This window comes from Cucurbita moschata, unplaced genomic scaffold (genome assembly GCF_002738365.1).
Source record: "Cucurbita moschata cultivar Rifu unplaced genomic scaffold, Cmos_1.0 Cmo_Scf00020, whole genome shotgun sequence".
In the NCBI taxonomy this organism is placed as follows: domain Eukaryota; kingdom Viridiplantae; phylum Streptophyta; class Magnoliopsida; order Cucurbitales; family Cucurbitaceae; genus Cucurbita; species Cucurbita moschata.
The window spans coordinates 2,879,343-2,893,782 of record NW_019268536.1 but is presented as its reverse complement, the minus strand read 5'-3'; the positions used below and the strand labels follow the sequence as shown (position 1 = coordinate 2,893,782).

General features: G+C 37.6%; 3 protein-coding genes across 5 annotated transcripts in view; 2 read left to right on the top strand and 1 right to left on the bottom strand.

The window, feature by feature from the left end:
* LOC111458064 (3-epi-6-deoxocathasterone 23-monooxygenase) overlaps positions 1 to 2,123 on the top strand; it is a 5,707-nt gene extending 3,584 nt beyond the window's left edge. The window contains exons 7-8 of the mRNA XM_023100565.1: positions 107 to 228; positions 1,777 to 2,123. Coding sequence (XP_022956333.1) covers positions 107 to 228; positions 1,777 to 1,876 — 222 coding nt within the window. The 3' untranslated portion in view covers positions 1,877 to 2,123. The remainder of the gene's footprint in view (positions 1 to 106; positions 229 to 1,776) is intronic.
* A 1,951-nt stretch (positions 2,124 to 4,074) lies between these two features.
* On the top strand, positions 4,075 to 4,893 carry LOC111458066 (PRA1 family protein F3-like). The gene has a single exon (XM_023100568.1). It carries the CDS (start codon positions 4,181 to 4,183, stop codon positions 4,733 to 4,735), a length of 555 nt encoding a protein of 184 aa, XP_022956336.1. The 5' UTR covers positions 4,075 to 4,180; the 3' UTR covers positions 4,736 to 4,893.
* An 859-nt stretch (positions 4,894 to 5,752) lies between these two features.
* Positions 5,753 to 11,196, bottom strand: LOC111458061 (inactive protein kinase SELMODRAFT_444075). 3 transcript variants are annotated; one of them, XM_023100562.1, is made up of 11 exons: positions 10,693 to 11,196; positions 10,342 to 10,565; positions 9,932 to 10,242; positions 9,309 to 9,463; positions 9,133 to 9,227; positions 8,041 to 9,062; positions 7,783 to 7,943; positions 6,887 to 6,963; positions 6,647 to 6,794; positions 6,414 to 6,563; positions 5,753 to 6,326 (listed from the first exon to the last, which is right to left on the bottom strand). In XM_023100562.1, the coding sequence occupies exons 3-11, from the start codon at positions 10,110 to 10,112 to the stop codon at positions 6,084 to 6,086; spliced, it is 2,232 nt and encodes a 743-aa protein (XP_022956330.1). In that variant the 5' UTR covers positions 10,113 to 10,242; positions 10,342 to 10,565; positions 10,693 to 11,196; the 3' UTR covers positions 5,753 to 6,083. The 3 variants fall into 3 exon arrangements, with proteins under 3 accessions (XP_022956330.1, XP_022956328.1, XP_022956329.1); XM_023100560.1 differs by having other exon boundaries at positions 9,932 to 10,565; XM_023100561.1 differs by lacking the exon at positions 10,693 to 11,196 and having other exon boundaries at positions 9,932 to 10,583.
* Between the last annotated feature and the right edge of the window lie 3,244 nt (positions 11,197 to 14,440).

The window sequence follows — 14,440 nt, the reverse complement described above, 5'->3', positions numbered from 1 at the left end:
GGTTTTTTTTTTTTTTTTTTTTTTTTTTTTTTTTTTTTTTTTTTTTTTTTTTTTTTGTGTGTGTTTTTCAATGGTTAATGGCAAAATTGAAATTGTGGGTTGTTAGGATAAAGACTCAACCAGCTTGAATTTCACTCCTTTTGGTGGAGGACAAAGGTTGTGCCCTGGACTTGAGTTAGCCAGACTAGAAACTTCCATTTTCTTGCATCACTTTGTCACTGAATTCAGGTAACATATTCGTATGCATTTTCAGTCATTCTATCGTCGAAAAATTGTTGCTTGGGTTTTGATTTGAATCATATATATCTCTTGTGAGGATGTTTGTGAGATCTTACATTGGTTGGAGAGGAGAACGAAACATTCTTTATAATGATGTGGAAACCTCTTCATAACAAATATGTCTTAAAACTATCTGTTAGTGGTGATATTACAAATGGTATCAGAGCTAGACACTGGGCAGTGTGCCAGCAAGGAGGCTGGGCCCTCAAGGAGGATGGATTGTGAGATCCCACGTTGGTTAGAGAGGGGAACGAAATATTTTTTATAAGAGTGTGGAAATCTCTCCCTAACAAACGTGTTTTAAAACCGTGAGGTTGACGGCGATACGTAACAAGCTAAAGCGGACAATATCTGTTAGCGATGGGGTTAGGCTATTAGAAATGGTATCAGATCCAGACACCGAACAATGTGCCAGCGAGGAGGTTGGGCCCCAAAAAGGGTGGATTGTGAGATCCTACATGGGTTGGATAGGGAACGAAGCATTTTTTATAAAGGTGTGGAAACCTCTCCCTAACAGTCGTGTTTTAAAATCGTAAAACTGATGATGATACGTAACGGGTCAAAACAGTTACAGTATTAGGGCTAAAACATCCCATGAAATAACTTTTTTTTTTTTTTTTTTTTTTTTTGCCATACAAATGATATCCATTCATGCATGCTTTCAAATCAAATCAGGCATGTGTATTCACTAAAATCAGGGCTTTAAGCAAAATCATTAGGGTTTTGAGCAAAATTTCCAAAGTGGGTCAGAAGTAATGAACACGATGTCTGTAAGTAAGGTGCCAATTGACCAAAAAGACAATGATTCATGAGAGAAAGATAGAAACTTTTTGATGGGTTTTTTAAGGGGAGAATGATTGTGGGTCAGGATTGGGTGAATGAATTGAATGCAAAAATCCAAACAAACAAATGAACCAAATTTGAGTGATTGATTGGAAAATCCAAAATGTACCAATTAAATTGGTCGGATGTGAATCTTTGATGAATCCTTCTCATCTCTGCTGTCCTTTTTTTCTGTCTCTCTACACACACACGTGCAATGGGAGACACCTCCATTTCTTCCATCTCTATTATGAACTCTATTATGAACTCAGAGAGAGAGAGCCACAGTGTTAAAAGCCTTATAGATTAGATGTGGAAACTTCTACCTAGCATACACGTTTTAAAAGCCTTGCTCGGAAGCTCGAACGAGAAAGGCTAGAGAGTACAACTTCGGCTAGTGATGAACTTGAGCCATTACATAGGGTTTTATCCTACAAATTTTAATCAACATCAAGGTCGATGATACATGCTAAGTTATGTTCATGTTCACGTTGGAGAAATTTTACCTAAGATTTGAAAAAAAAAGGACGCTTTTATCATTTCCATAACACATTTATTCTCTGAATCCTTGAATTCAACACATAAATCTAAAGTTTTTGAGCTAACACATAACATTCAAACAATATATAGTTATGAGTAATTGAACATTAATGTTGATGTAATTTGATTAACCAGGTGGGTGGCTGAGGAAGACAACATTATAAACTTCCCAACAGTGAGAATGAAGAAGAGAATGGCAATTTGGGTAAAGAAGAGAGAGGATGAACGTTGTTGAGACCCACAGAAGACAGCAACAAGTTAGCACAAAACTTGACCATTTTGATCCCTTTCCAACAGACAAATAATTGGGACACACAGACAAAAGAAACGACATTTTCTTGGTCAACATGCAAACGTGTGGGTATGCCCACTTTTAATGTTCTTACTTGTCGCCGTGGAAAAAATGTCTCTCTATTGTCCTACAAATCCCATGCTCCATAGGATGCTCATCTTTTCCTTCCCTTTCATTTTTATGCCTTATTGTTTAGTAGGGACGTTCGATAATAACAAGAAGAACGCATGAAAGATTATAAAAATACTCAGTAAGCAGTCTTTCGTAAGTCTTATTTCATATCTAAACACCATATTTTCAGATCTTAGGTTCTCAAAAACCTAGCCACTAGACTCTACTAGTTCAGTCGAGGCTTACAATCTAGCGACTGGAAGCTCCATTTGTTCTTTCTTAGTTTAGCCCCTTGGAGCTCAACATACTCCCTAACCTAGCTTCTTGGAGCCTAATACATTCATCGTTCTCGACCTTACAACTTCTTGGAGCTCATCTATCTTATTAGGGTTACTCGAGGTCTTTAAATAATTAGCTTTTACTATTCGATGCGACCATATATCTTAATCTAATCTCTTTGAGGCTCATTGTTTCTTTAGCTCATTGAAGTTCATCATTTCTTCTTAAAGCTCATCGTTAATCATGATCAAGCCCTTTGTGGCTCATCGATCAATTCATTGCCAGATGACAATGTGGACCACATCGTGATGGTTCACAATTAAGAATAAGCTAACAAACCCTTAATCATCCCCACATTATAATATTGTGAGTATATGCATCCATACAATACATAATTAAAGAAGTAGTTCATGACTATATGAGCATATAATATTCACCAGTTCAGTGATATGATGCACATAACATTTTCGTGCATTTTATGACTTCATCCTTATTGGAAATGTGCATTCATCATCATAGTCGTTCTGTAATACTTTATAATCATATGCTAGCTTATGGTATCTCGTATAACATATGCATTTTTATATTCATAACGTCTCGTATAATATATATATATATATATATTTTACAATAATTCAACATGTAATTTTAATCCATAGAGAATATATTACATGCATCAAATAATTTCATGGACCGTGCCTTGCGGGTTGTTGGGCTGATTTGCTGGTGGTGGCTGCACGCATGGGCTGGTAACACTTGCTGGGGCTTGGGCTTGGGCTTAATTGATTGGATGCCTGGGCTGGAGTTCTGGGTTGCTTCCGACCCGGTAGCCCATAAATGTCTCCTCCTCACCCGAAAACGAAATTTTTTAAAAAAAAATATATTTGCCGACATGTCGACATTTTTAGAAAAGTGCCAACTAATTATTTCTGTACAAATGGCACTTTCGGCCAGCTCTCTTCCATCCACGTGGCTCCTTCTCATCTGTAGTCAAGTGGTTGACGTATTAATGGTCCCTATTAAATATAAAATTAAAATTTGTTTCTCATAACATTTATTTATTAAAGTAAAATTCAAATAATAATAATAATTGTTGTTATTATTTATTTTTCCTAATTAATAATTTAATATCGTTTTGATATTAATTAATAACAGCCACGTTGCCGAAGCCAATTCCCACGGAAATTAAAAATCAATATTTGTTATTAAATAAAATAACAATAATTATATTAGGAAATTTCTGAAAAGAAAATTCCAATATTTTAGGGCGAAACATACGATAAGTTTCTTTGACATTTTTAAAGCCATTCCTTATTCCTTAAGCCACGTCTCACTGCCACGTAAGCTGTTCACGCCAACTTTTTAAAGCCATTCGTTTTTAGATTATATTCTTTAATATCATCGAATTACCTAATTTAATTAGGTACTTAAAATATAAATAAATATCGAGAATTGATTCGACTCAACTTATTTATATTTTTTTTTTGCCCGATACCCAAAATTTGAATTAAACTAGAATTTGCATTTGATGCTTGTTTGTCCTTGACATGGTCACATTATTTGCTTTTCACTTCTAGAGGGACGAGAGTCTTTTTAATATATTTTATCTTCACTCACATGCATCATACAAAAAAATTTAGGAGCTAACCCGACACATTATTTCAAATAAAACATATTTAAGTGAATCAATTTTAGATATTTTTTATTTGGTATAATTTAATATTTATTTCAATTTTTTGGAGCAATTTATTGGCCGTCAAAGTCTCATAGTTAAATCTCCCAAACATTTTCTTCATTCAATCCCCGATTCCCCCAAAACAGTCAAACCACCTCCCAGCTCCGGCACCGACGACGAAAATGACCGACTACGGCACGATTCCAACCTCCTACGGCGCTGCCACAGCCACCGCCGCCAACCTCGAGTACATCTCCCGCGCCAAACAGCGCTTCAAAGACGGGCTCGGCCACCGCCGTCCATGGCGTCTCATGGCCGATTACCGCTCCTTCACTCTCCCTTCCAACCTCCACGACACTCTCGCTCGCATCAAAATCAACCTCGCTTACTTCCGTATGAACTACGCCATCGTCATCCTAATCATCCTCTTCCTCGCCCTCCTCTGGCATCCGATTTCCCTCATCGTCTTCGTGCTCATGATGTCCCTCTGGCTCTTCCTCTACTTCCTCCGCGATCAGCCTCTCGTTATCGCCGGCCGTGTTCTCCAAGATTGGATCATTCTCCTCGTCCTGTCTGTTCTCACCATCGGATTCTTGTTCTTGACCAACGCCTCACTCAATATTCTCATCGCTCTGATCATCGGCGCCGTCGTCGTTTTGGCGCACGCCGCCGTGAGGAAGACCGAGAATCTCTACTTGGATGAAGAAGCTACTGGATTGATGGCGCCTGGACCGTAATCGGAATCGATTAGTCTTGTTAATTGTGAAGGTTATTGGATCTTATTTTTCTTCTGATTCCTTATGGTGATCTCTGTTTTTGAAGATTGAAAAATTGATGAAATTGTGCAATTCGATTATTGCTTTCGAATTCTTAATTTATCATTCTTGTGATGCAACAAATTTGTGTTTAACATTTGTTTTCATATTTTTAATAATTCAATTTTTTTTTTTTTTTACAACAATTTTGTTTCAATCGATGTATCTTAATTCTTATGAGTTTCAATTGATTTAAATTTTTTTTATTGTTTAACCAAATATTTTATCTCTCAACTTTACAGAAATATGCTTTTTAGGATTTTATTGAAATTTGATTATATGAAAAATAAATAAAATCCTAAATTAGGGGCATTCATTCTCATCTTCAATCGATGTGGGATCTCACAATTCACCTCTCTTTCGGAGTGTTCACTGGCACACCGCTCAATATCCACCCTGCGGGGCTCAACATCATCGCTGGCACACTGCTTGATGTGGGATCTTACAATCCACTCCCTTTTTGGGGTCCATTTAGAGTCCTCGTTTGCACACCACTTAGTGTCCACCTCCTTCGAAGTTCAACATCCTCGCTGGCACACCGCTCGGTGTCTAAATATGATACCATTTGTAACAACCCAAGTCCAACACTAGTAGATATTGTTCTCTCTGGGCTTTCCCTTTTGAGTTTCTCCTCAAGATTTTTAAAACAGTCTATACTAGAGGAAGCTTACACACTCTTATAAAGAATGTTATAAGGGATCTCACAATCCACCTATTTTTAAGGTCCAACATTCTCGCTAGCGCTCGTTCATCTCTCACATGAAATGTATGCCTTGATATGTAATTTTCGATACAAACTTGACATAAACGACATTATTGTACTGTATCGTATACACCAACTTAAGCAACATATACTCACTATTATCATATAATCTTACAAGTTTATCTAAGGGTCTCATTATCTTCTCACTCAACTCTTCCGACTTCAACATTCAAAACTTACCAAGTAAAAACCCATCTCAAGTTTGAAAGCGTACATTCAGTACAAAATCGACCACAACCGAACAAGCACGAGAATGCAATCTAATTGATTCAAAGTTTTTATCGCTAGGAGTTGTCAGTCGAGATCGAGCGAAATGGGAGAGTTCTATGTCCAAAGAACAGCTTCCTTGATTTACAGGCTTAGCTGCTACACTATTTTCCTACAAAACTTACTACTACAACTACTACTATACACAAACAAAAGCTTTCAATGAGCAAAAAGAATTACCCAAAAAAATTCAGACAAAAGGGTGTATTGTAGTGTGTTCTAAGAATATGCTGAGCCACTTTACAAATTACTGCCACTTGAACTCCTCCTTGTCTTGTCCCTCTCCCAGTAACCACCTGATCTTAAGCTCTCAAGACACACCTTTTCATTGAACCTCTCGAGCGTCTCGTCCGATAACGAGCCACTGTAGTTTTGCTGCTGCTGCTCAGTCCACATCCGACCGCTACGATTACCCACGTCGTAACCGGGTGTCGACAAGTAATTAGCATCCATGATGAGATCGCCCTCTAGAATCCGTAAAACCTTAACAGATCCAAATGGAAACGAACGGTGTCAAGTTTGAAAAAGTCCATCATCAATGCTAATAGATGGTTTGACTTGATGTCTTACCTGTGACATACGAGGCCTCGCGTTCGGATCTCTTCGGATGCATAACGATGCAGCGTGCAGCATACAGTACACTTCGTTTTCGGCAAAGCTATTTCCCAACCTTGGATCAATCAGTTCATCAATGAGGAACTCATCCAACAGGGGGCGTGCCTGATTTGGAAGAACAAAGTATGAGTAGTTGGTAATGGTTTCTTTTCAAGGTTGCTAACTATATGTTCACTCAATTTCCATACCCATTCAGTGAGACACTGTTGACCTTTTGGTCGGTTAAGGTCAACCGCTTTTCTTCCGGTAATTAGCTCCACCAGTACCACGCCGAAGGAATAAACATCAGCTTTTTCGGTGATTTGACCGCTTTGAGCGTACTCTGGAGCCAAATACCTACACCATAGAAAATAAGATACGATATGTGAACGAGGTGTGATCGAGAAAAGGTACAAGGTACAAGGTACAAGATGTGGTTGGATGCCTACCCAAACGTTCCAATAACTCTCGTCTCGACACCGGTATCACCGTCGGGCTGCCATCTTGCAAGACCAAAATCTCCAACCTTGTAGAGAAAGAATGAAACTTAGACATTGTCCAAGCAAAAATGTTTGGAAAGGTTTCCACACCTTTTTACAGAATGTTTTGTTCCCCTCTCCAACTGATATGAGATCTCACAATCTACCCCCTTTGGGGCCCAACGTCCTCGTTGGCACAAATTCCCCTCTCCAATCGATGTGGGATCTCACAATCCACTCCCCTTTGGGGCCCGGCATCCTCACTGGAACACTGCTTGATGTCCACCCCCTTCGAGACTCAGCATCCTCACTGGGACACCACCTAGTGTCTGACTCTAATACCATTTGTAACAGCCCAAGCCCACCACTAGCAGATATTGCCCTCTTTGGGCTTTCCCTTCCAGGCTTCCCCTCAAGGTTTTAAAACGCATCTACTTGGGACATATTTTCATACCCTTATAAAGAATACTCTGTTCTCGTCTCCAACCGATGTGGGATCTCACAATCCACCCCCCTCCATGGCTCAACGTCCTCGCTAGGACATTACATGGTATCTGGCCTGATACCATTTGTATCAGCCTAATCTCACAGCTAGCAAATATTATCCTCTTCGAGTTTCCCATCAAGATTTTAAAACGCGTCTACTAGAGAGAAATTTTCACATCCTTATAAAGAATGCTTCGTTCCCCTCTCTAACCGACGTGGGATCTCACATGAACGTTGATTAATTCTAGCACCCCAAGGACTATAAGAACACAAATTATCATAGAGTACTGTCTGTTCTGTAATCTGTGATGCAGTGTGTGATGGAGTACAACTATGAGAAGTAATTCATAATTGCTTTCCAAGATGGAAGATTTTCTTACTAATGGTTCGAAATCATGGGTGATAAGAATGTTGTTCGGCCGCATATCCCGATGAACAATGCAACCGACTCGACATTCTTCATGGAGATATCGTAGCCCCCTTGCAGCTCCCACGGCAACTTTTTGTCGAGCAGACCATTCTAACGGCTCTTGCTGTCGTCCTGAAACAATAATAAACATGGTCACTCCAGTTTATTAGTAGTAGATCACTGATTCACATCTAAAATCATATATGAACTGTTAAAGCCAAAAGGTTACCATATAAATGAGAATCCAATGAGCCATTGCAGATGTATTCATAAACCAACAACCTTCTTTTCTCCTCTATACAAAATCCGATCAACAAAACGACGTTTCGATGCTGTGCACAGCTAAGAACTTCGACTTCGGAACAAAATTCATGGTCTCCTTGAGAACTAGCCAGTTTGTGCTGCTTGACAGCAACCACCTGTCCGTCCGGGAGGACACCTCGGTGAACAGATCCATATCCTCCTTCTGCCAAAAAGTTGGCTTGTGAAAATCCACCTGTAGCGAGCTCGAGCTCGGCATAGCTGAACCACCTCGGAGGCTTTCCGAAAACTGGTGCCTTGTGTTGGCATATTGAGCATAAGGGAGGAGGGCCGGGCGGCGTGTTCCTGGATAATGACACTGCATCTCGTACATCGCCATGGAAATCATTGTCGCTTATATGGCTCGACATTCCAATGCTAGATTCTCTGTCGAGTTTTGAAGATTTTCTTGTCGACATTTGATTCCTATCATCACATCTTTGTGGCCTTCCAATGTGTTGAGAGGATTGAAGATGAGAACTTAGAAGTTCTGACATCCATGGTTGGAACCTTAAACTCCTCGAAGAAACAGATAAATTCTCAATATCTGAGTCTGAACTAGCAGCATCAAGTTCTTTATTTTCCTTGATAACAAACAACTCCTCTTTCTTCGTGTCTCCGTTCATTTCCGAGACGAAAAATGGAGAAGTTCCAGGATCTGAGCTCGACACTGATGATGTTCCAGCTTCGGTAGCAGTAAAAGGCGTGTCTAACTCTGGACTGCTATTGGGAGTCACAACTGGTCCTCGAATGAAATCGAGAGGATCGTTTTCTTTTCGATTGCTTTCGGACCCGTCGTCTATATAATAAGGTAATGGAGAAGGCATGTCTGGTTCCTTCTTTGGAGAACCAACCAAGTTCAAACGAAGAACTTTCGGCTGCGATCGCTTCATTACGACAATGTTGCATTGTAACTCTTCCATGCAACATTTCTCCTCATGTTTGAGATGTCTGAAACAATTAGAAATAATTATATAAACATCATAGGAAGAACTGAGAAGTGAGCAGAAGAGAGACTTACTTGTCTAATACAACCCAGCTAGCTTGAGCTCTCTTGGCCTCAGCGGCCACGGCCCCGGTAGGCGACGCCGAAACAATCTTAATTTTCACATTGATCTGCAAAAGACAAGGTTCCATTTCAAGAAACATGTCATCTAATTTCAGTTCTACTCTTCAAACAGCCAAGAAGGCTTTAACCTTATTTGGATCATAAACATCATGAAGCTGAAGGATCATCTGTGAACATGAATCAGTGATATCACATTTCAGCTCCGAGCTCGTTCCAGAGTGAGCTTTCTTGTGACCACTCGCACAATCCCCAGCGAATCTCGGAAAACCCCAGAATTTTCTACCTGAAGGACATGATGAACAAATGATTGAAAACTATGTGTAACAACTCAAGCCCACCGCTAGCAGATATTGTCCTCTTTGGACTTTCTCTTTCAGGTTTCCCCTCAAGATTTTTAAAATGCGTCTACTAGAAGAGGTTTCCACACGCTTATAAAGGGTGTTTCGTTCTCCTCCCCAACCGACGTGGATCTCACACTGTGATAATGTAACGGCCCAAACCCACCGCTAGCACATATTGTCCTCTTTGGACTTCCCCTCAAGGCTTTAAAATGCGTTTGCTAGGGAAAGGTTTCCACGCCCTTATAAAGGGTGTTTCGTGCTCCTCTCCAACCGACGTGGGATCTCACACTATACGATAAATAGCAGTCTAAGCTGTTATCGGTTCCCAAACATGTTTCCAGACAACATTTGGAAGATGAACAAATGATTAACCAATATCAAAATGAGGGAAAGGAAAGGGAGAAATATACCAGAGCTTTGAGAAGGAACAACAACCAGCAAAGTTATGCAATCACCAATTTGAACAACATGAGTCAACGCCCAAACAAGTGCAGTTTTAGGAATTTCTTTGGAAGCCTTCACTGCAACAATCACTTTCTGAGCATCATCAGAACCTTTGTCCTGCTTTCCCCGCTTCGATTCTCGACTCATTACCGCGTCGTTTCGTCGAAAATTTTCACTCTTACAAAGTCAATTCTCACACTCCTAGAAGCAGATATTGCCACTGCTGCTCAAAGACATGAATGAGGACCAAACCCAGAAAAACATGTGCATTATCGAACTGTCATCCCACAATGTTGGATTCAAGTTACAATAACAAGACCCTTTTCATTTCATCTTAATCAGTATACAAAATTCACAAAAAGGAAAGCAAACCCACATGCAGAGATGATTTCTCAATTCATTTTGAACTAAGAACCTCCACTGAGCTTTCAAATCACCAAAAATGGGTGTCATTCAACATGGATTTGAGGGAATTCAGTAAAACAAAGATACTTCAGACAACAATATGTTTCATTTCTAATGTCCAACCAAAACAGGAACAAAGGCAGTGACACGACAGAAGCCAGCTAGCTCTTGTTAATCCCTTCACACAGAACTCAGCTGAAAAATAAACTCAATCAGCTCAAATAAAGCTTCATCAAATCTGATAAAGGGAAAACAAAATCAAGCGAGAAACCAAATAGAACATTGATTCATCAAAATACACACGGTAAAACTTAGAACTCACCGCCCAAATCCACCAAATCTTCAATCAAAACAGAGCAAAAAAGCTGCTCACAACAGTTAAAAAACAAAACCCAGAAACAAGTTGTTATCCAAATCTTAGCGAGGGCTTGCTTTTTCACCCTCTTCCCTTTGATGGGTCTCCTTCTTCTTTCACGTCAAGCCAGCAGAGTCACAGAAACAAGCCAAAATGGGTCCGAAAAGAGAGGATAGATTGAACTTTGTAAAAGGGAAAAGAAAAACAGAGTAATGAAAACCCAAAACATAAAATTGTGTGATCTTTTTCCCCTCTTCTTCTCTCTTGTTTTGTTCAAAAGCTTTTCAGAGAGAGAGAGAAGAGAGAGAAACCCTTGAGTGAAAAGAACAATCAATCAGCTTTGTGGGGTATGTGTGTGTCTGTCTAAGAGAGAGATTTCAAAACAACCCCTTGAAAATCAGTTTCACAATCATAACTTTTCACGAACTTTTATCACATTTTAGGCTAATCTCTCATATGATTCCAACTTTTTGTTCAATTTCCAATAAATTTCATAGGTAAAACTTACCTTAATGGCTTAAACAAATGGAACTTTGCTTAAATTGGTCGAAAAAAAAAAATTTTGTTAATGGATTAGGTTAAGAATCATGAATTTACCCATTGGTACGATATTGTCTACTTTAAACCTAAGCTCTCGTATCACTGGAGAATTATTTGTTACTCATAAATCCATGATCATTCTCTAAATTAACCTAACCATCGTTAATAGGTTATTCCGATTGGCCGTGTTAAAAGAAAAGTCAGACCTTTTTAATTCAAAAAGTAAAACTTAGAGGGAAACAAAAGCCTGGGAATTGGTCGAATAGATACAAAGATTAGCTCGCACTGTACAAATGCAACCATGTCTCTGTTCTTCATCAGCCTGCAATTCAAACCAGTTTCCTCTGCAATTTTTGCCCAATGAACCTTTAGTTTCTTAATTTCTTATAAGGCCCTCCAATTTCATTATAATTACAAAACTAACATTCACAATTTCTCTTTGTGGGACCCATTAACTTTATTTTTTAAAATTTTTATTTGAGTTAATAAAAATAAATAAAAGAAAGGTGAATAGAATCATCTAATTTGAAAGGAAAAAAAAGGAAAAAAATAATTTAAAAAAATTTGAAAACCCAAAATCGTAAATAAAGCCAAAACTAGTGGCACTTTCTCCAACACATCCAGCCTTCTCATTAATGCGAAAACGTGAACTCAACCACATTCCCAAGTCATCATTTATAACAAATAAAAAAAAATAAAATTAATACATCTCTACCTCCCGACACTCTCCTAGCCGCAGGTCCCCCACGTGGGGTCCACTCGCCGTTACCCATCACCGTCATTGTCCCCATCCATCTCCATTTCTTCACCTACGTTACCTGACACCGTTTCCTAACGCCGTCAGAAAACGATCACAGATTTCCCTCACGGCTGAGTGATTGTAGCAGCTGTCTCTGCCCCTGCCGCTGTTGTTGACCAGACGACGGCGTTTTGGCGGCTGACGTCCTCGGCTTCGGTGCCACGTATCCCGGATCGTGTCGCAGCTTTCGAACCTCCTAAAGTATTTAACCTTTTTAACTAAATTTCTTTTTTCGATTTAATAAATTTAAATCAAAAGATAAAAAAATAAAGTTCAGCTTTTTTAAATTAAAATTAAAATTACACCAACTTAATTTATATGATAATTATTAATAAAAAAAATACCTTGTTTATAAAGCTAATGCCCTATCATTTAATTAGGGTTTCCCACTTTCTAAAATTAATAATAATAATAATAATAGGGTCTCCCCATTGGGTGACAGAATCACATAATAAATTTAAAAAAAAAACTAAATCATTTAATTTTTAAATAATTATGTTATTTAATTCCAAACTTTTTAAAACTTTTAGTTGGAATAATGTAATGTTTTTTTTAATTTAATTCTCCTTTTTTTTTCTTTTAGTTAATATATTAGTTCATTTTAAATATTTAATTTAAATAATGAGTTTATTTAAATTATAAAGAAAAGTAATAATGATTTTTTTTTTTTACTGTTCAACGTGGAGAAGAATAGAGAATTGATAACTGTTTGGAAATAATATATTATGATATATTTGGATTCATTATTAAATTTAATAAATTGGAGTGGGTTAAAAAATCATAAAATTTAATTTTGTCATTTACATTTATTTTTTAATCAACGTTCCAATCAACTGCTTTTTTTTATTATTAAATTAAATAATATAGTTTTTTTTATTCCACGTGCATAAATAGTTTATTTAATTAGACAAAAATGTGGATAAATTAAACTATATAACTTATTTAAAGATGTGCACTTTCATTTTTAGTGACTCGATCGTAATAACTCTAAAGCTTAATGTGCGATAGTTTTCATTTTTAGAAGCCGTAAGCATATTGTATAGTCATGTCATGGAGGGTGCACGGGAATGCATAGTCAACCAGTTTTAAACACAAATTCTAAATTACGATTAAAGTTAAATTTGAAGATCAATAATAGTTAATATTTACTCTTTGAAAGATCCGCTCTTACATTTGCTAACATATAGCCTATGAGAAGATGAGTGAATATATACTCATGGAAGGGCACGGTATCCATCTACGTAGATATTTCTAGATCAGGGTATTTCTAGATACATATTTCTCATTTCTTGAAAGTGAGGGATACACTCGCCCTCTTTCACACTGTGAACGTAGTTGTTGCATGACTAGCACGTGAATTTCCCTAAGAAGTGCTTCAAGAGAGAGATCGCAATGCAAAACTTCTGCTAGTGCTGACTTCTTTGACAATGCCTCTTGAGCCGTCTCAATTTTTGATAGGGGTTGGGCACTCCAAGAACTAACATGATTCGTGGGCAAAGCTGGAAACTGTTGCACAACTTCTCGAGCGACTATCTTAACTGTGGGATCAAGCATTAGCGTATCTGTTTTCTTGGTCATCACGGCTTTATTAATAAAATGGAAGGAGACAAGCCAAAACAATATATATATATATATATATAAAATAAAGAAAAAAGAAATAAATTATACCTTGAATTGGTCAACGAATGGGCAACAATTTTAAAATAAAATCCGTAAAGTTGATTGAATGCTGATTTGTGCGACGCGCATGGCTCAGAAAACCGACAAACCGTTGGGTTTATATATTAATTGAATAAATAAATTTTAAAATTGATGACACAAAACACACCCATTCGTTGGAAAAGGGCCCTCAAATTTTATACAATTATCTTCATTATAATTAAATTGTATGATTAAAATTGGAATAATTTAGATTGATTTTATTTTTAAATAGTTCGCACAGTTAGTTACAATATTTTATTTACGTTATTTTAAGTCATTTTAAATAATTATTTGAAATCAAGATCCATATGGATTAAATTATAAAAGTTGGTGCCATAGATAATTATAATAAAAATAAATAAATAATGATTAGTATTATTGCTCTCACGAATTGTTTGAGACGTTTTTGTTGTGATATTTGGATCTTACCTTTAAACGAAATGTTTTGATATTTTTAGAAATTTTCAATCAAGTAAGTGGTTTCACTATGGACTTAGTTGGAATAATTGATTTTTATATGATAACACGTGTCCTATGGTCCCTGCACGCATTATATGTGTGATATGTTGATATGCGATGTTATGTCATGTTATATTATGATACACGATACATCAAGTTATGCTACGGTATGCAACAATATGACATGATATGTCACGGTATGGTATGTTATGCTAG